This window comes from Apodemus sylvaticus, chromosome 1 (genome assembly GCF_947179515.1).
Source record: "Apodemus sylvaticus chromosome 1, mApoSyl1.1, whole genome shotgun sequence".
NCBI lineage: Eukaryota > Metazoa > Chordata > Mammalia > Rodentia > Muridae > Apodemus > Apodemus sylvaticus.
Genome location: NC_067472.1, coordinates 11204870 through 11229770, shown reverse-complemented (window position 1 = coordinate 11229770; position 24901 = coordinate 11204870). Strand labels below are relative to the sequence as shown.

At 38.4% G+C, this 24901-nt stretch overlaps 1 protein-coding gene across 4 annotated transcripts in view; it reads right to left on the bottom strand.

The window, feature by feature from the left end:
• The window catches only part of Sorcs1 (sortilin related VPS10 domain containing receptor 1), a 534948-nt gene that overhangs the window by 188085 nt on the left and 321962 nt on the right, over positions 1–24901 (bottom strand). For all 4 annotated transcript variants that reach the window (XM_052183901.1, XM_052183891.1, XM_052183884.1 and 1 more), the window contains exon 4: positions 7264–7422. In XM_052183901.1, coding sequence (XP_052039861.1) covers positions 7264–7422 — 159 coding nt within the window. The remainder of the gene's footprint in view (positions 1–7263; positions 7423–24901) is intronic.

Sequence of the window (24901 nt, the reverse complement as noted above, 5' to 3'; positions counted from 1 at the left end):
GAAACCAATGACAAAATGCTTCTTGTTTACAGTGCAGAAAGAAACAGTTAAGGAGGCACAGAGTCCTGGAGCCCCTCTAGGAAATGTGATAGGCTTTTTTGTGTGCCAGCTGCTATAGACTACAGGATGCAGATTGCAGTGGTCTGAAATGGGTACTTAACAGCTTATGCTATAAAAAAGCAGTAATTACAAATAAGGAAAATAAAATAAAGGACTACCTGGATCATCAGGTAAAGGTAAGCGCTTGTCACAAACCAGATCATCCAAGTTCAATGTTGAGACTCAAGTGGTAGGAAGAGGACTCTGACCCTGTTTGTCATCTGGCCTCCACACACCTTCCATGGCATATGTTTGCATGTGTGTTCGTGTGTAAACACACCACACACACACACACACACACACAAAGTATATTTTTAAAACGTAGGACAAGAATAACAATACAACATCTGTTTCTCACTTGGTCCCACAAACTAACCAAAGCAAAATTCCTCTGACATCTTTCCTTTCATTCCTGTGTCTTCTACTTTGGATCAACTGTTAACTTGGTGATCACAGCTTAACCTGTTAGTATTGAGCATTAATACCTGGAACATGGCTGCAACTAAGGATACCCCCTAAGACACTCACTCAATTCTCAACAATTCAGATTGAGATAAAATCATATTGCTGACTTTCTTGGTGTTATAGCTTGTAAATGGCAGATGTTGAGACTTCTGGTCCTTCATACTTGTATAGGGAAAACATATAAATTACCATTCATATTCGTTATCTTTTCCTTCAGTTTGTTTAATTTTGAGAGTACTACATAATTCTCAAGATACTGAATATTATCAGGAGATAATAATAATCCCACACCACAAAACACTATATTGCTCTTAGGTGTAAGGAGGGCACTGGGAATAAAAAAATTCTTCAAGATTAAATATCAGTTATTGGTGTATGTTTAAAATTTCCATAGAACTTGTGGCCAGTAAATATTTACTGTGGTCCATAAAGAAAAATGTAGTCAACAAAAGTCTTTGAGTGGCTTCCAAATGGCCATGTCGAAAAGCCTCCACAAGGTGTGTGTGCATAGCATCACACATAAAGAGGCATCTCAGACCTTATGAGCTCTCTTCTAGGCCAATAATTCAGGGCCTTAAATGTCCTATTCCTTGAAGTACAGAAAGAAAAAAACAATGTTGGAGAAATGATAAAAACAAAAATTCTTTATGTTTAGATGAAATAAAGTATGCCACAAAGTACAAAGAGTATGGGAAGACAGGGAAGAGGAGAAGTGAGGAGGTTGCTCATAGGTAAGTTGTATAGATGCCAGCAGCTCACCACAGTGTTTTATAAGAGTCAGTTCCTTTATGTTTGCCTGAGTTTGACATGAAACTGTATCCAGCAGATGGGAAGCTTGCTCTGGGGCTAAGATCTTAGCCAAGAGCTTGGCAACAGCAGCACTAGCAGCTGTCACAGAGAAAAACTGATGAACAATACTTATGTGCAGGAACAAATATTCCTCTTTCCTAAAAAAAAAAAAAAAATCTCAGAGGCTGACTAGCCAATGCCAAAACACTGAGCTCTCCTTGGTGTCTAGAGCTGTGTCTTATCAGTTCTCAAATCTCATGGTCTGTAAATGATTGCGAGATACTGATACTAATATCACTGACTCCATCTGGTGGTCCCCAGGCCCTCTCTACTTAATTCCACAGAGTACCATTGGCTTCTCTGATAATGCTTTCCATGCCTTGATGTAAGTCCAGATATTGCTTCTGACACCTTGATGTAAATCTTGAGACACTGAGGTCTTTTCGGTTCTCTACATACATGAGCTGATTGTCCAGTTCTACCACATAAATGATTTATCCTTGTTTCTCTCTTGAGAAACCAGAGATAGAAGTAGAAGGACTAATTCTGTTCACATATTCACTTCACAATAAATTATCAAAAGTTAGAATCCCACCAAGTTTCACACAGATATCTTTCTGTTCATTCAACATCTACACAAAAAAAAATCAACTCAATTTTCCTATGATAACATTTGTTGAATTATCAAATTTTTAATTCTTCGCATCATATTAGAACAAAGATTGATCAGGATTTTTCAAACGTTGAAAGCACAGAAATGCTTCAAATCTGTGCTCACAAAATGAACCTTGAGTTCAGACCTTCACATTACCTTATGTATTTTTACATTTTTATGCTTAATCCTGTAATCCATGATTGAGAATACACCAACCCTGACAACTCTTCAAAGGCTCTAAGTGAAGGTAACAAAAACCATGTGTGCCCATTAGGCCAAACCACAAACCTAAGATCAGGTTCTACAAATCTGTGTGTATTATATCGAGCTTTACCAGCCTTCTAATTTTGACCAAAAAATTCCATCCTGTAAACATTACTTTTCCACCTTCATATAACTACTTCTGAGATTCTTAATTATTTTGGAAAATGTGTGTGTTCCTGTCCAAGAAATCTGTCATATTTTTGTTTTACTGGAGAAATTTCCTTTAACCTCAAGAGGCTATGAGTCTAAAGGTCACTAAGCCTTTACCATCTGAACAGTGGTTATTTATCAAGTTATTATATTAAGTTTATATAATGTATGCAGCCACTCTGAATCTGTGAACTCCCCGCCTGTCTTAGGGTTTCCACTACTGTAAAGAGACACCATGAACAAGCAACTCTTATAAAGGACAACACTTAATTGGGACTCAATTACAGGTTTAAAGCATTTGGTCTATTATCATCATGGCGGGAAGCATGCAGTGTCCAGGCTGGCATGGCAATGGAGGAGCTGAGAGCTCTATATCTTGTTCCAAAAGCAAATAAAAGACTGGCTTCAGCAGGCAGCTAAGAGGATGGCCTCTAAGGCTACCTTCACAGTGACAAGCTTACTCTAACAAGGCCATACTTACTTCAACAAGGCCACTGCTCCTAATAGTACCAGACCTGTGCCAAACACATTCAAACTAACACATTCCACTCCCTAGGTCCCAGAGACTTGTTCAGACACATGAGTTCATGTGGACCATACCTAACCATAGCATAATGCAAAACACAATTAGTCCAACTTTAAAAGTATCATAGTCTATACCCGTCTCAAAAATGTTAAAAGTCCAAATTTCTCTTCTGAGATTTATCCAATTACCTAACTGTAATGCCTTATAAAATCAAACTCAAAGCAGAGCACATATCACCACCATTACAGGATATACATTACAATTCCAAAACTTAATAATGAGGGAATAATGGACCAAAGCAAGACGAAAAACCAACTGGGCAAACTTCAAACTCATCATGCCCGTGTCTGATGTCAAAGCTCTCTTCAAATCTTCAACTTTTTTCATCATTGTTTACTCCAACACAATTCATTCTCTTTGACTGGTTCTACTCCCTGTTAGCAGCTTTCTTCAGCTGGTATCCCACAGTTCTGGCATCTCTAACATCTTGTGGTATCCAAGGCAACTGCCACTTTACAGCTTCTTGTGCTAATGTCTAGGATCCTCCAAAGAGCTGGCATCACTTCTCCACCTCTGCCTTCTGGAGCACTCTATGCTCAGGCTGACTCCACTCCTTTGCTGCTGCTATTCTTGATGCTCAGGTTGACTCTTCTCCACTACTGCTGCTCTTCTTGTTGATTATCCCTCGGTACTGGCATCTCCAATTTGCTGGTGTCTTCTGCTGCAACTAGGCTTTTCCAATAGCCTTTCATCAGGTCCCTTCATAGTGCCAAGCCTCAACTTCTTTGCATGACCCCTTTGGTCCTGCACCATCAACTGCAACTGAAGCTGCACCTTCACCAATAGCCTTCCTTGGCCTCTCACAGTGCCAAGTCTCAGTTGCTCTCCATGATCCCTTCATGCTTTCAAAACCAGTACCACCAGGATGATTCTTACACGTTACCAAGTCTGGCTGTTACTGGAGGTATAACTATGGTTATCTCTGGGACACAGCTTCTCTGTGCTCTCAGAAAACACTTCCCAGAAAATTTCACCTTGGTGAGGCTGGTCTCTTCTTAATAATTGCTAATTTCTTAGCTCCAGCTAACCAGCATGAATTGTTCCAATAGTCCCTTCTATTCTTGACTCTAAAGCCAGAGATGTATCACCAAAGTTGTCAAGTTCTGTTGCTTGCTGGAGCACGAACAAGGCCCCCCTTCTTCTATTATGTTATCACCAACTTTCTGTTTTCCAACTTCTTCAATGCCTAGGCTTAGCTGTTCTGAAGCTTGCTCTATAAGCAGACCTTGAACTCAAGAGTCCTTCATGGCTCTGTCTCCTGAATGCTGGGATTAAAGGCATGTATCACCACTCTTAGACCTAAGCTTTTCTGTACTTGGAACTTGCTCTGTACCAGGCTGTCCTTGAACTCAGAGATCTGCTTGCCTCTGTCTCCTGGGATTAAAGGGGTATACTACCATGCTAGAATTTAAGCTTTTCAGGGCTACTGTTCCTCAAGATCTGGATCAAATGCCTGTGTTTCTGGGTTTTAATTTATTCAAGATTAAAAGTACAAATGAAAACAATAAGTAATAATAATACCTAACATAGTATAATTATTCCTTGTTACATGATAAATACATAAACAATAAGCTTAGCTAGGTGGGATCTGGCTTTAAAGTCACTTAATCTGTTTATCTGGTGAACACAGGATTTAGCTCCACTTCCTGGTGTCCATTAATTACTGGAACTATCCATTTTGTATTTTTCTTCTCTAAGCTTGCTATGCTTGATCAAAATACTCTTCATGAAAGAAAACTAGAGGACAAAGTCTATGCTTGGCTTTTCTGACTCTTCCCTTTTCAACAAAATTAATCAAAATCTCTTTATCTTAGCCTTGGGCAGACTCTTCAGATAAGGGTACCAAGCATCTACATTTTTCCCAAAACATCATGACAACAATCTCCAGAGTTCAAATAACCCTCAGCACCAATGTCTTCCATATTCCTACTAGGATGGCCCATTAAGTCTCACTTAATGCATTCGATAGTGTAATATTGTTTTCAAAGACATGGAAAGTGAACCTTGAAAAAAATAGCTAGTCACTCAAAACAGATTTAAGGTGAAATACTGCTCATTATAAAAGGCTGAGTGGAAACTTCTTCAGACTGATTGTCCTTAGTCTTCCAGGGATATTTACTTTGCCAAGTGAACATAGAACACTGGAAGTACTGGGATTTCAAGGGTTAAATTCCAGGGCATAATTGTTTGCACTTAGCCAAGTGAATCTGCCCTTTACCTCTTGTATCAGGAGGGAAAATTAACATACAACTGAGTAAAATACAAAAACATGGGATCAAATGACAGATAACCCAGCTTGGTCTTCACCTGTTAATTGTGTCAAACCACTGAAGCTAGACCCCAAGAGCAAAATTGTACATTTTGCTAAAGGCTAGCCAGACAGCTCAAGAGGGGGAAAAATAAGCACTACTAATGGCAAACCTTTCCTATTTTTAGGCTTAATGTGCATTTTACTTGGCAGTAAGAGCAGCATGCATAAAACTCCAATCCTATGATGTTAATTTGCTTGCTTCAAAATGCCACTGTCACTAGAGACTTGGGGAAATTGTTTACAGTCTTCCTTTGCCTTCCTAGAGAATCCCACACATTGAGAGCAGCCTAGACAAAGTCCCCCACCCCACCCCAACCCCCTGGGTTTTAGTGTTTCTGACTTGAAGAAGAATGGATTTATTTGGCTTACATTTCCAGGTCACAGTCCATCACTAAAGAAAGGAAAGACAAGAGCCATAGAGCGACGCAGCCTGCAAGCTTACCTTTTGGCTCATTCCCTGGCTCATGCTCGGCTAGCTTTCTTACAGAGATCAGATCTACAGTGCCCAGGGATGCCACTGTCCATGGTGGGATGCCCCTCCCCCCACATCAGTTAACAATCATGACAATCTCCTACAGACACAGATACAGACACAGGCCAATACAACCCGGACAATCCCTCAACTGAGTTTCTTTCTTCCTAGGTGACTGAAGCTTGTGTGAAGTTGGGAATTTAGCCAAAAGATTTAGTATTTCCTCCAATCATGGGAGTCTGACATTTCTTTAAACAGATGTCATGTCTGAACCATGTCCCTCTTTGGAAGATTATGAGAACATCTTTGTTGAATGATGGATTTCATAAAGGGCATGCCAGTATCTCACCTGCTTTCCCTTGAACTTATACTGTTTAAGTTTCTCTCATGTTTAAATACATGTAGTATCTTTTTCTATCTTTGCCACAACTAAACTTATTCTCTATGCCGCTGTATGCATTCCACAAAGGAAAAGACAATGAACTTATGTAGTACCTACATCATGCATGTACTAGTAGAGAACATATGACCTGTAGTGGAACATTTATGGGGCAAACACACAGAGATGAACCTGAATGTATAGGGCACCTGCATGTAATACTTTTGAAGCAATGGACTTCTTTTATTTTGCCACTAAGTGAGGAAAATCTGTAAGAAAAAGTCTTAAGATGATATTGACATCTGAACATTTCTCAAAATTTAAAAGTCACCCCCTAGTATTTGTAAACTTTAGTAAAATTGCTCTCCTTGAGTGTCTGGGAAAAGCAATAGGTCCTAAATGAAGAAAAACGATCATCTATCTACACTCATAAAACACTAAGTTTCCGTGGAAGTCACTGCCTTCTAAATCTTTCAGCATCTGTAATAGATGTTAAAAATTGATCAAGTTACATGAGCTAAAAGATGTCTCTCTGGGTGCCGTGGAACTTTAGGATGTGAAGTTCACCGAGATGTCCTGTGGGACTGACTGTAGGAGGTGGGGTTCACCAAGATGCCCTTATGTTGCTTAGTTCTGGAAAATTCTGTGGTATTCTGGGACAGCCTGATTCTAACATTTGTGCTCTAGCTGATACTGAGTAGCAGAGTTTTGCCTGTGACCCACTATGATGTGCTGACTCTCTAGAGGCACAAAGCGAAGGCCACACAGGCATGAACTAGAACTTTCAGTGCTATGAACTAAAACAAATATTGTCATATCTCAAGTGTAACAGTATTTAATGAAAAACTGGCTGACCTGGTGTCCATGCTACATACTATGTCTCTATTTCATCTAAGCTAATATCTCCACTTTCTTTTGTATGTTTTCTCACATTTTTACATAGTTTAAACAAGCCTATGATGTTCTCATTGGCACTCAGGCTACTACATAAAAAGAAAACAAAATCATTGAGATGAATATTCCAGATAAGTAACCAGTGAGCTTTGCCCTGGCAGCCACGCCCCACCGTGTGAAGCATGGTAAGTGTGCTCACCTTTTGGTCTTGACTGTATGCCAGGATCCAGTCTTCTTGCTTTGGATGGAAAAGCAAACTCTGGATGTAAAAGTTGAGCCGGTACTTTTGATAGGTTGCCCCTTCATCTGAGCTGATCAACAAACTGCTCTCAATCTCCGGGTCTGTGAGTAACATGATCTGCAGAAAAGCAACAGGAAACGAAGCTCACTCAGTACAATGCAGCTATCACATTGACAGAAGAAGCACAAAAGGCTGTTGGACAAGTGCTCAGCCGGAAAAGCATCTGCATGCTGCAGTGCTGACCCTCCTACCCAGACAACTGACACAAAGCCATTTGTATCATTTGAAGAACAAGGAAGAACTCATCAGAGAAAGGAGATAAAAATAAAAATATGCTATTCTCTTCCCCTTTATAGGATTCTTAGGAGAAACAGTATTTTTTATAAATTTATTCTTTTTTTAAATGAAAAGTTATATTAATATATTTATTTATTGTATTTCTTTTATTTGCATATATGCACCCATGCATGTGCTATAGCACTTAGGTGAAGATTAAAGGAGAATTTAATGCAGGTTTGGGCTCTTTTATTCTACCACATGGGTCTGAGCATTGAACTCAGGCTAGCAGGATTAGCAGTAAGCACCTTTACCTGCTGCCCCATCTCCCCAGTTACAACATTATTTTGTTAATCTGAATAATTTCCTACTATCCTCTTAATCCTAGCCCTTTCTCATGATATATCCTGGTCACAATCCATCTCAGGAGAATAAAAGAACTGTTTCTGTGTAGGAAAGAAGGATTTATGAGCATGGGTCCCAATTCTTTCCATTCTTGCCCCACACTCCTGTCTCACATGAGCCATACACTGTCAGTCTGCCTTTAGCTCGATTCTATAAGTTAGCTCGATTCTATAAGTTAGCTCGATTCTATAAGTTTGGGGCCCGGGAAATTTTTCTTGAGTCTTAATGCATAGATCCTATAACCTCATGACCATTTTTTTCACTTTCTAGCCCACTCTATTATGTATTCGCTTATTTTCATCCTTTCTATGTCCCTTTTATTACAAGTAAAATTTATGAGAGTTAGGGTATATCTTTTGCTCGTGGGTGTATTACTAGAAGATAGACTAAACTAAGCATATATTATACACTCAACAAATGTCTGCAAAAAGAATGAATGAATAAATGAATGAGTGAAACCAAAGGACAGAGGAGGGAGAGAGGGAGAGAAGTAAAAGGGAAGGAAGGAAGGACAGAAGGATGGAAGGAAGGACAGAAGGAAGGAAGGAAAAAAGGAAGGAAGGAAGGAAGGAAGGAAGGAAGGAAGGAAGGAAAGAAGGAAGGAAGGAAGGAAGGTATATTTAAAAGCAGAAGTGTGGACTGAAAAACACATTTACAGCAGTTTCCAAAGATATGAATGTAAGCTCCTTCATAGACAGCGTGGCTGTATGTACTTCTTCATCTTTCACCCATGGGCTATAAATCTGTGGCAGCTCATAGCTTCGCGTGCTTGTTCTGCAATCTCGTTGGGATGCCTACCCTTGGCCTGAGCATTCTGAATAACCACAATCGAAGCAAGATGAATGAGCTGCCTTGAGAACTGCTTGTTTTCTCTCATTTTCTGCCTCTAGGAATATGTGATGAAGTATCTCATTCCCTAGTCTCTGTAGGTCTCCTTGGCTCCACCAAAGTGTGTGCCTAACATTTGCAGAGAGCCTGCCTTAATGCTGCCTGTTGACTTCTTCGCTATTGGCTTATTAATTGGTACTCTCTGAGTTTGGTTCAGTATGAAAGATGTGTGCAATGTGTGGGTAGATGATGAGAGATCACTGCTGCCTGGATTTAGCAGTTAGACAGGAAGGAAAAGAACAAGGGAGAGTAGGGAGAAGGAGGAGAAAAAGAAGAAAAGGGAGGGTGGGAAAGAGAAAGAGAGGGGGGATACTAGAGTCTTGATATAAAATGGCAGAATACTAGGGGAACATGGTCCCTTTCAATATGGAGTCATCATTTTGGATCCTCATAATAGTTTGTGTCACCTTTAAAAGGGATGTGATGCCATCACAAATGCCTTAAAGAGTGAGTAACACACACACACACACACACACACACACACTGTTGGAGTCTCTTTTTGTTATTTGAGATGAACTTGAGGTTCTTTGTCATTTTTCTAACTTGCTCTGGCAAAAGACAAAGTGGTTGAGAGGAATGCTGTGCTTGTCAGCTACATGCCAGACAAGAAAGAAAGACGGGCATCATATGCAAAACTGCACTCTGATTGTCTCTCACATAGCAGGAAACACTACCTACTGTCCATAAACACCAACAAAAGTTATGAGTTTGTCTACCACATATTGAGCAAACAAGCAGCTTCCTCCATTTGATGACTGACCTGGGGCCATCAAGGGAATCTGCTAAGTACCAACTCACATGCCTTCATTAAAATCTAGTGCGTGCTCTAAACAAGGACATTTTGGTGGCTCCTAACCTAAATGGACAGAAGTATTTCCAGGTGATTTCATATTTATTGGGACATAAAAAAGACTGTTGTATTTCAAAACACAAACATACCATCAAATGATCATACTGCCTTGTATTCCTAAGCATAATTAACAATAAAGTACAACAATCTCGCCTCCTGCCAAAAAGTAATCTTCATGATATTACAAGAGGCCAGCTTTACAGGCCTCCCTGCCTCAAGCCAAAGGAAATTTTCCTACATTTTGATTTCCTAGGCCCTGGTTAACCAAAATACATCTTCTTTTGTATTTCATAGAAATAAAAAGATTTCAAATTAAGACTTCAAAATACCCCCAAATCAAAGTGATTTTTTTGGTTATTGTTTTCTGCAACTAGTTTAATACACATGCATACTCTAAACTCATTAGGCTGTATGGAATTATGTTGTATCCCCCTGTAACATTAGAAAGAGGCTGAAACATTTCAAGGAATTTTTAAGACAATGAGGTTTGTTATCATAGAAATAAAACTACTAGGGACTGGGGTTCTTGTTTTTGCCCCTGCAAAACCAAAAGCAGGGAGATCAAAACCCCATCTGCTTTATGTAGTGTTCGACTGAGACTTTATACTTGGTCATTTTCATGCATAAAATGTTGGAAGGGCAGGTAATCTTCTTGTAAGCCTAAAAAGTCTGGACCACACAACCTAGTTTCTTCCCAAATCTCCTCAAAAGGAGGTCAGGGCAGTATGGACCTATCTTTGTTTACCCATATTTTTGTTGTCCTAACACCTTCATTATGTATATATTGGTTCCTTGGATTATTTTATTCATAGCTATGTGCTATATCATTGTCTGATTTGTATTCATATTTATATTCAAAATTAGAACATATGTAGTTTTATGAGGGGATTGCAAACATAAAAGTTAAGTACACAATCTTGGATACACAAAGACATGTACAATGTATTTTAATTTCTTAATTATAACCTTCAAATTAATTAGGCTGTGGTTAGTGTAGTGACAGAATGCAGTGCATCCTTAATGAGTTGCTGGGTGATTAAGGAAACCTTGTTATTTCAATTTTAAAGTCTTTCATGATTTTGCCTCAAATGAACCGAGGTTTGTCTTCCAATTTTGTCAATTACAAAGAGTAAGTTAGTAAGTAATTAAATGATTTAGCATGATCCACACTGAAAAGTTTTAACATACATGGAGAAAGACATAACAAATATAATTCAGTCTTTGGACACAGGTAGTGCTGCTGATCTGAAAATGAGTTGTGTCTTCTCAGGAAAGTATACCAGAGGGCAATATTTTCAAAATGGTTAAACTCAAACTAATGAGCAATTTTTCAAAATGCTAGATTACACTTTTAATTTTTATTTATTTATATTATCATTTATCTATTATCTGCTAATTTGTCTATTCAGATATATTTACCTATCGTCTATCATTTATGTGAGCATGTGAACACCCCCCCCCACACACACACACAGAGACGGAGGCTTGCATGATTAGAGGCCAGAGAACAATGCTGAGTGTATTTGTTATTGTCTACTTTGTTTTCTGAGGCAGCCTCTTACACTGAACCTGGAGCTGATCAATTCAGTCAGCCAGGCTGGCCTGCAAGCCCCTGGGATCCCCAAACCATCACCATCCCATGCTGGGACTGCTGGTATACATCGCTTAATCCAGCTTTCAGGTGAGGGTTAGGGATCTGAACTTAGATCCTTATCCCTGTGCATCCACGCATGTATCCAGTCAGCCATCTTCCCCTTGTTTGTAACCAGGTCAAGATGGCTCTCCACCCTCTTCTAGCTCCTCAAGTGTTTTTGAATGAGTGGTGCATTGCCATGTTGAATCTTCTTCATTCTGGGTAATGAAATAAATAGCAGGTTTTCAAGAGAAGTTTGTAGAAGGTATAAATCCTGTCTTTTCATACTCTTCAACAGTAGCTCTCAGGGGAATGGTTTCAGCTTGAAAGAAAGCTTATTCCACAGTAGACCAGTGCACCTTTGTGACAAATTGATGAATCGAAATGTGAATGAACGAATCCATTAGCATATGCCTTCCACTGGACATAGCACCCGAGTCCCCTGCAGCACTGAAAGATCAGTCTTCCCACATTCTCTGCTGCTCTGCTTGGACAGGAGCAGGGTAAAATCAAGGGGAAGAGATTGCTTTGAACAGGAGTAATTACTCTCTGTTCAGAGGGACTGGGGTGATTAGCACCCATTTACCTATGCCTTGTGGGGCACGCAGACATGGCACTGACTGCATCTGTGGATGAATTGTTTGCCATAGGAAGTCAATAACTGCAGCACGGGCTTCTGCAGTCCAGCTCTAAGCAATCATTCATCATCCGCTTCAGAAGGAGGAAGAAACTTTATTTGCTTTTCCTAGAGGTGAAAAATGAACATGAAATACAATTTATAGATTTCAAATGCATCACTTCTCTCTTCTCTTGGTAGTATTCCTTCTGACAGCTTAGCGTAGTCAGAAATTGAAGGTGGCCCAGCAAGATTGCTCATTGGGTAAACAATGCTTTCTATTAAGCCTGAGTGCATGAGTTTGATCCTTGCATGGAAGGAGACAATTGATTCCTAAAGATGTTTTCCAAACATTGTATGTGTGCAGTGCCATGTGCCTGTCTATATACCCATACATACAAATATGAAAGGGGCAAAAAATTAAACTTGCCCTAGATTCACCATATGGATTCATGGCAAAATTTTCAAACCTTGTCAGGCAAATTTCTGATCTTTCTAGGTATTTACTGTGGTCCTTGTTGCCAGAGAAATGATACTAGTGTGTATTTAGTTTTACAATTCTTCCCCTAGATGTATTGCTTTGGAACTTGACCACCCACCTGCTTAGATAAAACAGAGCTCATGGGAATATTACCATATCTGAGCATATATTTTCCATCATTTCTTTGATCTTAATGTAAAAAGAGTTTTTTTTTATGTTATCCATATTACGTATTATTCATGACTTGTTTGTTCCTTTGTCCATTGCATGTCACTCACAGGCTAGACTGAAGCAGTGGCAATTCTGAGCTTCTGGAAAATGTCATTCTTACTTTCCTCAAGACATAGCTCAGGTTCAAATGGCTACATCACAGGTGCATAACAAATGAATTTCATAATGACCCAGAAAATGACAAAGAGGTAAAGACAGCCAATAGTTGCTCTGTTTTGTTCAAGCACAAATATTTTTCTCTACAAACAAAACAAGAGTCCAGTTGCAAGCTTCTGGCCTGGAAATTAAAAACAAATTAAGCAAAATGTAATCAGAGCAAGGAAGTAATTTGCTGACCAATGTGGGTGGAAAAAAACTGCCTATTCCCAATGTGGAATAAACACCATCCTTTCCCAACGCTGAGGGCAGTAGTGTTTATCAATTGACAGCTCTTTGTAGGACAACATTACTGAGCATTACAACAGACCCCAAAATATCCAAGGGAAGAAAAGACATTGAGGCAGAAATAATAGTGAACGAAGGGGCGGAAGGTGATTAAAGGAAGGAAATTTCAACAGCATATAATCTGAGAGAAGAAAGTCTATGGAAACTGTGGGCAACACAACTACTTGTCCTACATTGTATTCTCTCAGCTCAGTGAAGCTTGCATAATGCGCCATCTTCATTTGTTAACCCAGAACAGTGTGATTCAATGCTAAGAGATAAAGACAGCAGTTTGCAAGAGGCCATCTACTTACAACCTGAGAAACTGCTTGAAATTTTTGGCTTTGTATTCTGAAGTTTTTTCTGTGCTTTTTCCCTCTTTTTGATGGAATTTGAAACTTAGAAAGAAAAGGAATTTTCAAGCAGCACATAAGTTTAGTCCTCCTTGTGCATCTTCATTGCTTATTAAAAGGCTGTTCCCATTATCACTGCATGGAAAAATGATGAAAATTGCTTCTATAAGCCCTCCTTTGTGAAGCCTTACAGCATACTCAATAGATAAGTGAGTTCACCACAGATGACAAGATATGGGCTACACACTGCAGAAGAAACTTCAAGGAAAATTACAGGATATACTAGTTTAGGTCCCATGAGACAACTCTCCTTCAAGGCACCTTAGAAAATCCTATTTCCAGAATAGCATGTCACTGTGAGGCTCTGTTTCCACTGCTGGGGATTCAGCTGGGCCTCTATTAAGGGGATGTGTGCCAAAAGACAGGCAGGGTAATGAGCAGGGATGTGTATGCATGCACCGGCTCTAAACTTCAAGAAGAGTCCAATATCTAAGTCTGATTCTGGACAAAATTATCTTCAATGTATGCTCTACTCACTAAGAGAGAAAAAGAGAATGATTTTAGGAAAGGATATTGATTCTCTGAAAAAAATTGGGAACTCTGTCATATACATTACAGTAAGTGTCATGGGTCCAGTCCAGAGTCTTATTATTTTGAAACTTTTCTCTGCCATGTGTCTTGTAGTGCTGTAAAGGTATAGCTTATTGAATAATTTTGGGTCTGTATTACCTTTATGAGGACAGTGACAATAAACAAAGTCCTGAGCATGTACTTTTTGTGGAACACCTTGTTACAATTGAAAAATCACTATTCCAGTCAACTGTACTAAAAATAATACTACTTCTGAGAGAGCTCATTCTATCCATTTGACAACAAGGAGATGAGGGTCAGAGCAATGAAGTACCTCACTCAGGGTTACACTATTTGTCAGTAGTAATGCAGCCTGAAGCATACACTGCTTTTAAATATGTGAGCATTCAAAGGATCACCTCATAATGAATGGTGATTTAGAACTGTGTATTCTGTTAAAAGAAAAAACCAGTTGATTTATATAAAAGAGCAAGAAGGAAAGAAAGAAGAAGAAAGTGAAAGGATGGGGAGGAAAAGGAGGAAGGAATACTTTCTAGAGGGATATGGAGGACACAAGAAAGGCACAAGGTTATGGAGACACTCAATAACACGGTAGTGGATATTACATGGTATTCATCCAAGTCAAGGTATTCCTGAAGAAAGGAAATGGGACCTTCAACATAAATAAATAAATCTTCATTCATGTCAGCATTCCCACAATGGTCAAAGTCTCTTTTCCTCTTGTCTTTTAAACACTTCTCCTCTCTTGAATAATTTTATATCTTCCCATAAAAATAGGTAAGAAACAAGAGAAACAGATATAAAAATATTTGATCGAATGTTAGTATTTGCAATGACAGAATTACATCCCCACACGCTAGCTCTAAAGGAGCAGATGCTAAAGCCAGTAAGAGTAATCGTGGTATAACTGGTTTCCTAATATATGTATTCTGTGCGTTATTTACATGTGAAAATATAATCTCATTTTGCTGATGAAACAGCTCTTATTTTATAAAACTCACCAGGTAAAATGTAATATCAATTAATGGTTACAATTGTATCATCTAGTTCACAAAACCCAAACATGGTATTTTAAAGAACATTGTACAACTTCAGGGGGCATTTTCATTAATGTCACATAGAAATCGATTTAATAATTTGGTAATATTTGAGCTACCTAAAAATTTCCAGGAATATCAATAGCCCTCTGTTTCATATGAAATCAGAACACATTTCCATGAACCTTAAAGGCCCAGAATAAATTATCTTTTAAATCTCCAAAGATCTATAACTGCCAAATGGCTACATCATTTAAAAATGTTAGCTGCCCTCTAAAGAAACCATGGTGACAGAAAAAAGAAGCATTTGCCTTCTTAGCTCTTAGGAAACTTTACAAGGATTGATGTTCATTTAACAATGAGAAATCTTTTTATGCCATGAGAAGTTATTAGGGCAGGTGGGAAAGCGGAGAGCAAGACAGCAAAGAGCTCTGTATCCAGTAACACTGAGTTAGATGAAGACAACATCACTTCTAGTAAGCCCTCAAGGTGTGTGCTTGATTTTAGTTTGAGTAAATGTCAAGGTGAAAATCAAGAAAATGAGCCCATGCTAATAAATCAGTTCTGACAATCAATCACTGGAATATACCTACATTTTTAGTCCCTTCCTCTGGTTGCACCAATGTCCTGGTAAATGTGGTTTAGTTTTTCTTATATTAATGCAGTGTGGTAAAGTGACAGAAATACCAGAGTGTGTTGGAGAAGATTAACGATGCTTCAGCTGCATGTGGCCTTGCTAATATATTTGACTATTAAAGCTTTCATGAAAAGACTAGGGAAAGCACCAGGGGTTCTGTGGGAGGGGATCTGGGGATTAGTGGAGTGAGAATTCCTTCTGCTGCTCCTCAGGAACTGTGGGAAGAGAAAATCATCCAGGAATAAGAGCCTCCTGCTAGCCAGGAGGTCGAGTTCATGTGAAATTTCTCTTCTTCCCTCAATTATTTCATGACAGGCATTTGATCATTTCAGGTTGTTTTGTTTTGTTTTGTTTTGTTGTTTTTTGAGAGGAAATAAGGATCAAGTGTGCCTAATGGCCGTGTTGCCGAGAATAATCATGTTTATGCCGATTTTCCATTCTCTTCTCTTTTCTTCCTCAGAGAAGAGTAGTAAAACTTTCTTTAGGAAGTTATGTACTGTGATTGCATTTCCAAAGATATGTCTGTGTCTTGGGCTAATTTCATTTTTCAGATGCAGCAATGGTGCAGAGTATTTCAAAAGAGGGAAATATCTGTTTTATAAATGCATTGCTATTAACAGGATACTTCAGACTAGTGGGATAGAGACAAGCATTTTTCCCCCTCATGGTTGAAGAATCTAGGAGCAGCGCAGCTGGGTAGTTAAGTTTCAGACACACATACTATCAGCATGTTGGTACTCTACTTCCTACATGATTTCTTCATACACATAGTCAGTGTTGTTTAGTGGTTAGGGTTCTTCCCAACAGTGATTCTTCATGAAGGCATTGTCAGTGCAATTAAATTATGAGAATGCCAATCTGTTTTAGCCTTTTTGAGGCCAAGGTTCATTGTCATGATGGAAAGAATAAGTCTATGAAGACACTACCACCCGAAAAGCTGCTTGACCTTTATTTAGAAGCTGCTGTGAGTGTACAAAAGACAGCTCATGGTTTGGCCTGTTTAAAAGCATTATAGACAAGGTAAATATATTCCATCTATTGTTCTGGGAATTTCTGGCTTACTCCTGGGGATCATTAGCTTTTATTTTTTTGTTTATTGTCAAGTTGATGTGATATAGAATCCCTAGGGAAGGAAGTCTCAAGGTTTAAATAGTTTAAATTTAGTTTGCCTGTAGGCTTACCCATGGAGTAGTAACTCGATTTACCTTATTTGTGGTGCAAAGACATGCTCACTGTGGGCATCAACATCCCTTAGGATGGAGAATTTTGAGCTGAGGAAGATTGGAAAGGTGAGCTGACCACTAAGATCCATGGACCGATTGCTCTTTGGTCCTGATTACAGAGGTGACTTCCCACTGTGATGTCCTTGCTAGGATCAATTGCCATTCAGAATCATGAGCCAAAATAAACCCTTTCACTGCTATATTGGAACTATCTTATTATTATTATTTATTAATCAATTAATTTATTTTTTACACTCCATATTTAATTCCACCACCCCACCCCGTCTCCACATGGATGTCCCCACCCCTCACCCCACTTGGCCTCTAAATTCCCTGAGGTCTATAGTCTCTTGAGGTTTAGGTGCATCATCTATGAATGGACACAGACCCAGCAGTCCTCTACTGTATGTGTGTTGGGGGCCTCATATCAGCACCAGCTGTATGCTGCCTGTTTGGTGGTCTAGTGTTTGAGAGATCTTAGGGGTCATGATTAAATGAGACTGCTGGTCCTCTTACAGGATTGCCCTTCTCCTCAGCTTCTTTCAGCTTTTCCTAATCCAACTACAGGGATCAGTTGCTTCTGTCCATTGGTTGGGTGCAAATATCTACATCTGACTCAGCTACTTGTTGGGTCTTCCGGAGTGTGATCAGGCTCAGTCCCTTTTTGTGAGTGCTCCACAGCCTCAGTAATTCTGTGCTACTAATCAGGTTCTTAAATCTCTGCCCAGCTCCCAATGCTTATTTCCTTCTAATTCCTTCCAACCTCACAATTCTGGGTAGGTGAGATAGAAGGGTAGACGAGAAAGGGGGCATAGGCCTCTATAGGCTACTTCCTGCTGACTAAGATCATCAGGTCCCTTGGGACAGGTTCAATCCCCATCATCAGAATACCTAGCTGTCCAGCAAAGCAGCAAACAGGTAATAACGAAAGCAAACACAGCAGCAAAATCAGCAGCAGGAAGAACCAAACAAATGCGATTAAAGAAAAACATTCCTGTAGCATACTGTTTTAGGAGGGTATGATACCTCTAGGCTTTTAGGACCATCTCAGGATCCCAGACTCTCTGCTTCCTGTTGTATACTTCGGCTACCCATGAACTCTACCATGGCTTTGCTGCTATGAATTGCACCTATCAAGCTGCAACCTAAAATAAACCTTTCTTCACTTAAATTGTTTCTGTCAGGTATTGAGTCATAGTGACATGAAAGTGACTTTGCCAGCACCCTGATATTTACAGTTTGTAGAAAAGTTATCCGTTCATCCTGATGGCGGGAAGATTTACCAGGCTTGGATATAGCTCAGTTTTTAGAGTGCTTTCCTACCATATGCAGAGCTCTGGGTTTAATCTCGGCACTTCATAAACCAGATATGGTGGATTGAGCCCATAATCCCAGCATTTGGTACCGGGAGGGAGAAGGATCACAAATTGAAGGAAATCCTCAACTATAAAAGCCAGTCTGTGCCTAGAGACTCCTTGAAAACAAACAGCAAAAACAACAAAAAAACATTCCTTATATCTCAGCCTTGTACAATTTCTTCTCAAAATGAGCTCTTCAGATAAACTAAGCAAATGTTTGTGAAACAGTAACATCTTATTAAGGAAAACTTCATAATAATTGTCTGTGAATATATGGCCTTTCTGAAGTGTTTACCTTTCCTTAAATCTCAAGATTGTGAGCCCTGAAGGAATGTCAAACGATTCCTTCTCCTATTAAATGATAATACTTCCTGGGACCTACTGGTGCTCATGCATGTCCACAAAACAATTGTCTCTACTTCACCTCAAAATTCTTTCCCTATTGCCAATCTTCCCACAATGCACCAGGTTCCCATAAACTCTAAAGAAAACTCTTTTCATTTTTCCATCTATATACTTACTCTGATGAAGTATCTTAATAAAAGAATATTTTTATTTATTTTCAAAGAATTATTTATCATAACACCTATTTAAAGTGTCCAAAAAATCATATAGGATATTATGATCAACAAAGTGAATCTCCCTTGAGGAACACATTTAGCATCTAGCATTTGTTAAGTGTGAGTATCTGTACCAAAATATCAAAGTTTTCTCTTTTTTATTTATTCATCTTATTTGAACTTACTGAATACTTCAAAAATGAATAATGAATGATTCACATCCCAGAAGTTCAAAAAAGCCCTTGCAAATTTTACTCAGAAAAATTAAAAAAAAATCATTGTAATATCAGTAAGCAAAATTATGATCATTAATATTTTTTAAGTTTGATTTTGTTTTTTTCTTATATTTGTTCCCTTATATATATAAGATAACATTGCAAGTATTTTATAATTATTATTAAATTTTCCCTCCTATTATTTTAAAAGGCTACATGAATTCGATTTCATAAACATGCCACTACACAATTAATCTAGTACTATGAGTAGACATTTTCTTATGATCACTTATATAGTATTATGACTTAGTATTGGTTAATATTTTTATATATCAATTATTAGTTTTTCAAGTAATAGAAGTAGAATTAATGTATAAAACAGTATGGATTTTGTAACCACTTTTGAGATACACCATCTAATTACTTATATGAAGCAAAAACATTGCAAATGAATATGTTTTTATCTTGGAGTTTAAAACTTATCACATATCCTGAAGCTTCATCTCTCTTTCAAGGAAGTGTGTAGGTGACAGCTAGAAACTGAGCACGTGGTGTGCATACATTGGCTTCATACATTGCAGAGAAGCTTTATCTTCCTTTTTGCTTCTTTTCATGTTTTGGGCATTAGCTTATCATCTCTCAAAATCATCTGATAGTATGATGGTTTGAACATGGCCCCCATGAGGCACACGGGGAGTGGAACTATTAGGAAATACAGCAGTATTGGACTAGGTATGGCCTTGTTGGAGGAAGTGTGACAATGGGGACAGGCTTTGAGGCTTGAGAAGTTCAAGCCAGGCCCAATGGATCACATTCTCTTCCTGCTGCCTGTCCATCCTGATGCAGAACTCTCAGGTCTGTCTCCATGTCTGCTTGGATGCTACCATGCTTCCCAACATGATGATAATGAACTAAGCTTCTGGGCTGTAAGCCAGTCCCAATGAAATGTTTTCCATTATAAGATTTGTCATGGTCTTGGTGACTCTTCACAGCAATAGAAACCTGAACTAAGACAGATAGGTTGCTAGCTCATACTCTTTCTCCAGTTAATTACAGGAGTTCTTATTTTCACTGGTACAGCTGTTTATGTACAGTTTTTATTTTCAATTATACTTTGGAGGAAGAGACCATAAAGTAATGCTCTGTGTCTATTGTTTACACACAGAGAGACACACAGAGAGACACAGACACACAGACACACACACACACACACACACACACACACACACACACACACACACACGGGAGACCGCAGGTGCCCTTTTCAAGTTTGAAACAAAAGACTACAAATTCTCTTGCGCACAGCATTTCAGAAATTGTGGGCTGAGAAAAATGGCCACAAAGAAACATGTTTTCTCTAGTATTTACTATATCACCAATCCACACAGTTTTAGTTTTGTCTTTTTATCATTAATTTTAAGATGTTCAAAATAGTTAATTTTATGAAAAACTCAAATATTTAAAACTGGTATTTAGGAAAATTTTAAACTCATGGCATTTTTTTTCATTTAAACATTATATAGCCCTTTCTAACAGTAATGAGGATGTCCCCTTAAAAATAGAATCAAACCTCAAGAGAATGAACATAGGTACAGGAGTGCCATCATCTCTCTTTGAAGATTACAGTACATAATTCTCATTTCCAGGGCTCACACCCAAGCTATGAGTTCCCACATCATCCAAAAAGAAGGCCTCTTGCAAAAAAAAAAAAATCATGGTTTTAATGTAGATACCAGCCAACTCTTTCACATTATTATAAGATCACCAAAGACTAGTATGTAAATAAACAGAGGTTCAGTCACATATATTTTGCACTTATTTCATAAATGATAAGACTAAAGAAATCCTTATTATCTGTTTTACTTGCAATCATTTTTATGAAAAATAGAAATACCTCTCAAAAATAAAAATGTTTAAAAGCCAGATTTTTTGGTGTTCTTTCTTTCTTTCTTTCTTTCTTTCTTTCTTTCTTTCTTTCTTTCTTTCTTTCTTTCTTTCTTTCTTTCTTTCTTTCTTTCCTTCCTTCCTTCCTTCCTTCCTTTCTTCCTTCCTTCCTTTCTTCTTTCTTTCCTTCTTTCTTTCTTTCTTTCTTTCTTTCTTTCTTTCTTTCTTTCTTTCTTTCTTTCTTTCTTTCTTTTTTGAAAAGAAAAACATGACTTGTGGAACACAGATATTGTAGGGAGAAAGTTTTTATTCCTTGAGGAATAGCATGATGTTTGCCATTTGACCATTCATTTCTTCCTCTACCTATTTACTTAAGCCATCTTTAGTATTACCTGGCAATCCTCATGCTGACCTGACAGAATCAGAGAATGATTTTTAAAAAACTGGTCTGCAGCACTAACATAGAGACAACAAATGCTTTTCCATAGAATTCATATGGCTGTATATATTGACATTCAAATTTTATAGAACAAAAAAAGTTTTTCTTGCAGTAAGAGGGGTCGGAACAATAGACCATTTCAAACTACAATGAATTTTGAAGACGTGTGTGTGTGTGTGTGTGTGTGTGTGTGTGTGTGTGAGATGTAGGGAGGAGAGACTTGACAGAGAATTGAGATGGGAAAAGCCTGAGATGAAATTCTACTTTGCATTTGTAGTTAAGAAGCTCCTCAGATGGCAGATGTAAGCAAATGCAGTTTGCAGCCAAATTTTCTAACCATACAAAGGACTCTGGATACAATTGGCTAGGGAAACCAACTATTCCAAGCTATAGATACACAGTTGGGCTTTTTCCCCTTCTATCTTTGCCATGTTCTTGTTAGAATCAAGGATGGCTGCCTAACCAATGGTTAATTGTGAATGCAGAGAGCCATGCCTCAATCACTGGAAAGCTCTTACTTCTACAACTTGTCTGTTCAGCTACATTTTGCCTTTTCCTTTATATGCCCTGGGATCAAAAATCCCTAGCTAGTTGGCTCAAGTGAGCTTACCTGTTAGTCAAGTGATTTTATATCAATCACGTGTAGCCTGAGATTACCAATTTAACTGAGTTCTTCTTCTGTCCGCCTATGTGACCTTTACAAACCATTCATCATGTCAATCATTTAATCTCTGTAGGCAACTATGAAATGATAACAATGTCCAGTTCATAAATTGGCTCCATTTTTTCTTACCAGAACCAAAACAAAGCAAACAGACTAAGTGAAATGAGTAGTCTTATGGTACAAAAGATTACTTGTGCTGTAGATGTGAGGATCACCAAAATAAAGGAAGAAAATAAGTCTTGGGTTCTAAAAGTCTTTTAAAGTTGCTCTGAAGCCAGAAACAGGAGATAAAGTTTGTCACATGTACTCAAAGGAGGATCTATTTTTTCACATTGGGATTTTTGAGAACTAACGTTCTGCGGAACAAACTTTGAAGATTAGCAGTTAAATACTTATTTCTGGCTCAACATATTGTTAAGTAACTGTTAATGTTAAGTAAAATCCAGAATTTTCAGATATAGATCAAAATAAGTATTTCCAATTTAATCTATGAAAACTAGATAATCATAAAAAATGGTACTAAAACAAATAAGGCGATGTGGTGTCAGGGGCAGTAGGGTCGCAGGAAGCTCTGATGCTAATGGCCCTGTGTGGAGAGATAAGGAATGTTCATTATTGTGAGTACCTATAAGCTTGGACTCTACCATTGTCTGTGGTTCTTGGTGGTGAAGGAACAAGCTCTTTGCTATATTAGTTAACGTTATCCAGTAAAATTACATTAAGAAAATGTGCTGCAACACTGCATTTACAAAGTGGTATAAAAAGGAATACAAAGACATGTCAACCTCCAGAGACGTAGTGAGGGAGGGCAGTGTTTAGTGAATAAGAGACAGGGTGTTATACTGCTGCTATGTAGATAAGGGTCAATGGAATTCACAGAATACCCAAGAGCACGACTTTATCATTTTATATGTTCCATTTTAACAGAGATAGTTTCGAATCTCTTAAATTCAAAAATTGTGTGACTTTTTCTGGATTAAGACATATTCTACTCAGTTTATAGGGAAATCAAACTTTAGTGTGTCACACCCCATGTACCAAATACCACATCTTCAAAAAAAAACCAAAAAAACAACAACAACAAAAAAAAAAAAAAACAAAACCATTCTTCACTGTCCTGTGGAAGTGGATCATAGCTTTTGGGTTCTCCTATTCCAGTCTTTACTTAGCAATATACAAAAACAGCTTGCTATTTAAAAGAAGTCCATGGTGTATCTTTCTGTAACGTGAAGGATTTCTTCATTTACATGTTGACAGTCCAGATTTCCTGAAGTCTATGTGACCCCTTGCCATGTGCAGTCTACGGTAAATGAGAGTTTCTAAATGATAGAAACTTCACATTGTTTCTAAATCTACAATAACTCATTTTCATGATGTAGCTATCCTTGACACCCAGAGTTTCTCATGAGTTCCTTTATCAAATTTCTGTTTCTCTGAAGGTAAAGTCTGTTAGTGCTCCGTTAGTCTAAGACCCTTCCAACCAATGCTCAATTGCCAATGGCACCTCTAAAATTATATTTACTCCTTTGAGCTAAAATGTAAAGGTCACTTTGTTTATTAAAGCTAAGCCTTGAGGCTAAATATCATTTCTTGCAGCTCCCAAAGAAGAAAGGGGGTGAATGGAGGGATTGGGAGAGTCTTGGGACTAGAAGCTCACTGATAAAGTGATATGAAACTGGATCAAAATTAAATTAAATTTGGCATATCCATAGTTAAGCTAGAATTTTCATTTCAAATGAAGAATAAATTTTACCCAGAAGCAACAGCTTTCTCAGCTAGGCTAACAATCATTTCTCACACTGACTACCCTTACTCTGGGGGATGCAGTCGAATGGTCTACTGCTATTTTGCTCTGAAGCTCTTTGTCTAAGCTGAGCATTTCAAATACTTCCAACACCTTGAAATTCACAGACAAGTAGAGACACAACCTACACACTGATCCACCAACCCCAACATTTGGCTAACTGAGATCTTTTCCCTCTATGACTAATTGACTTGGCTCCTCCTAAGTTAAAGCCACTAACTTGTGATCCTTAACTTGGCCTCTTCAGCTCAGCATCAATTCTTCTGCAATTTCTCTGAGAACTGCACAGCTCCTCCCACCCCAAGTTCCATATGCAACCCATTTCGAATTTGGTACCTTGTTGAGATTTTTTTTATTTTTGCTGTGCCAGAATATATGAAAAATGAATTTGAAACAAAAAGCCAGGTGTACCCATGAATTTTTAAACCAGATCTTCTGGGGAAAAAAAATACTCATGCAAAACAAAAGTCTTCAGTAATCCTTGGAATAAAACATCAATCCAAATCCCACCCAGGATCATCTCTGCTATGTGTCTACACTGACCTAGACAGAAAGCCAATTTGCTTATACCATTTTTGATCCATGCAATCATAAACTACCAGCTGACAGCTTTCTCAGGCTGGAGCTCTACTTGTACGGAGTTGGGTACACAGTGGTCATCACATCTCCTGAATAGTACAAGGTACAGACAGCAAAGATGACTCATAAATTCCTGCAGAAGAACATTTTCTAAAAGAACAGTAGGGAACCTGGACCAAGAAATAAAGCTATCTGTACTTAACCTCTCTGAGATGTGAGGTGCTATTTCATAATGATGCTACCAAGGGAACTTCTTTTTGTGTCCATTTGTTCAATTATATCCTACCAAAATCCTACCATGTCTCTTGTGTATGTGAGGGGAGCGATATGAGCATATATGTGTTCACAGTAGACATGTGGAGGCCAGTGGACATCTTGTGAATGTTAGTTCTTTCCTTCATAGTGACTCCCTAAGAGTGGACTCAGCCCATCAAGGTTGTACAGTAAGG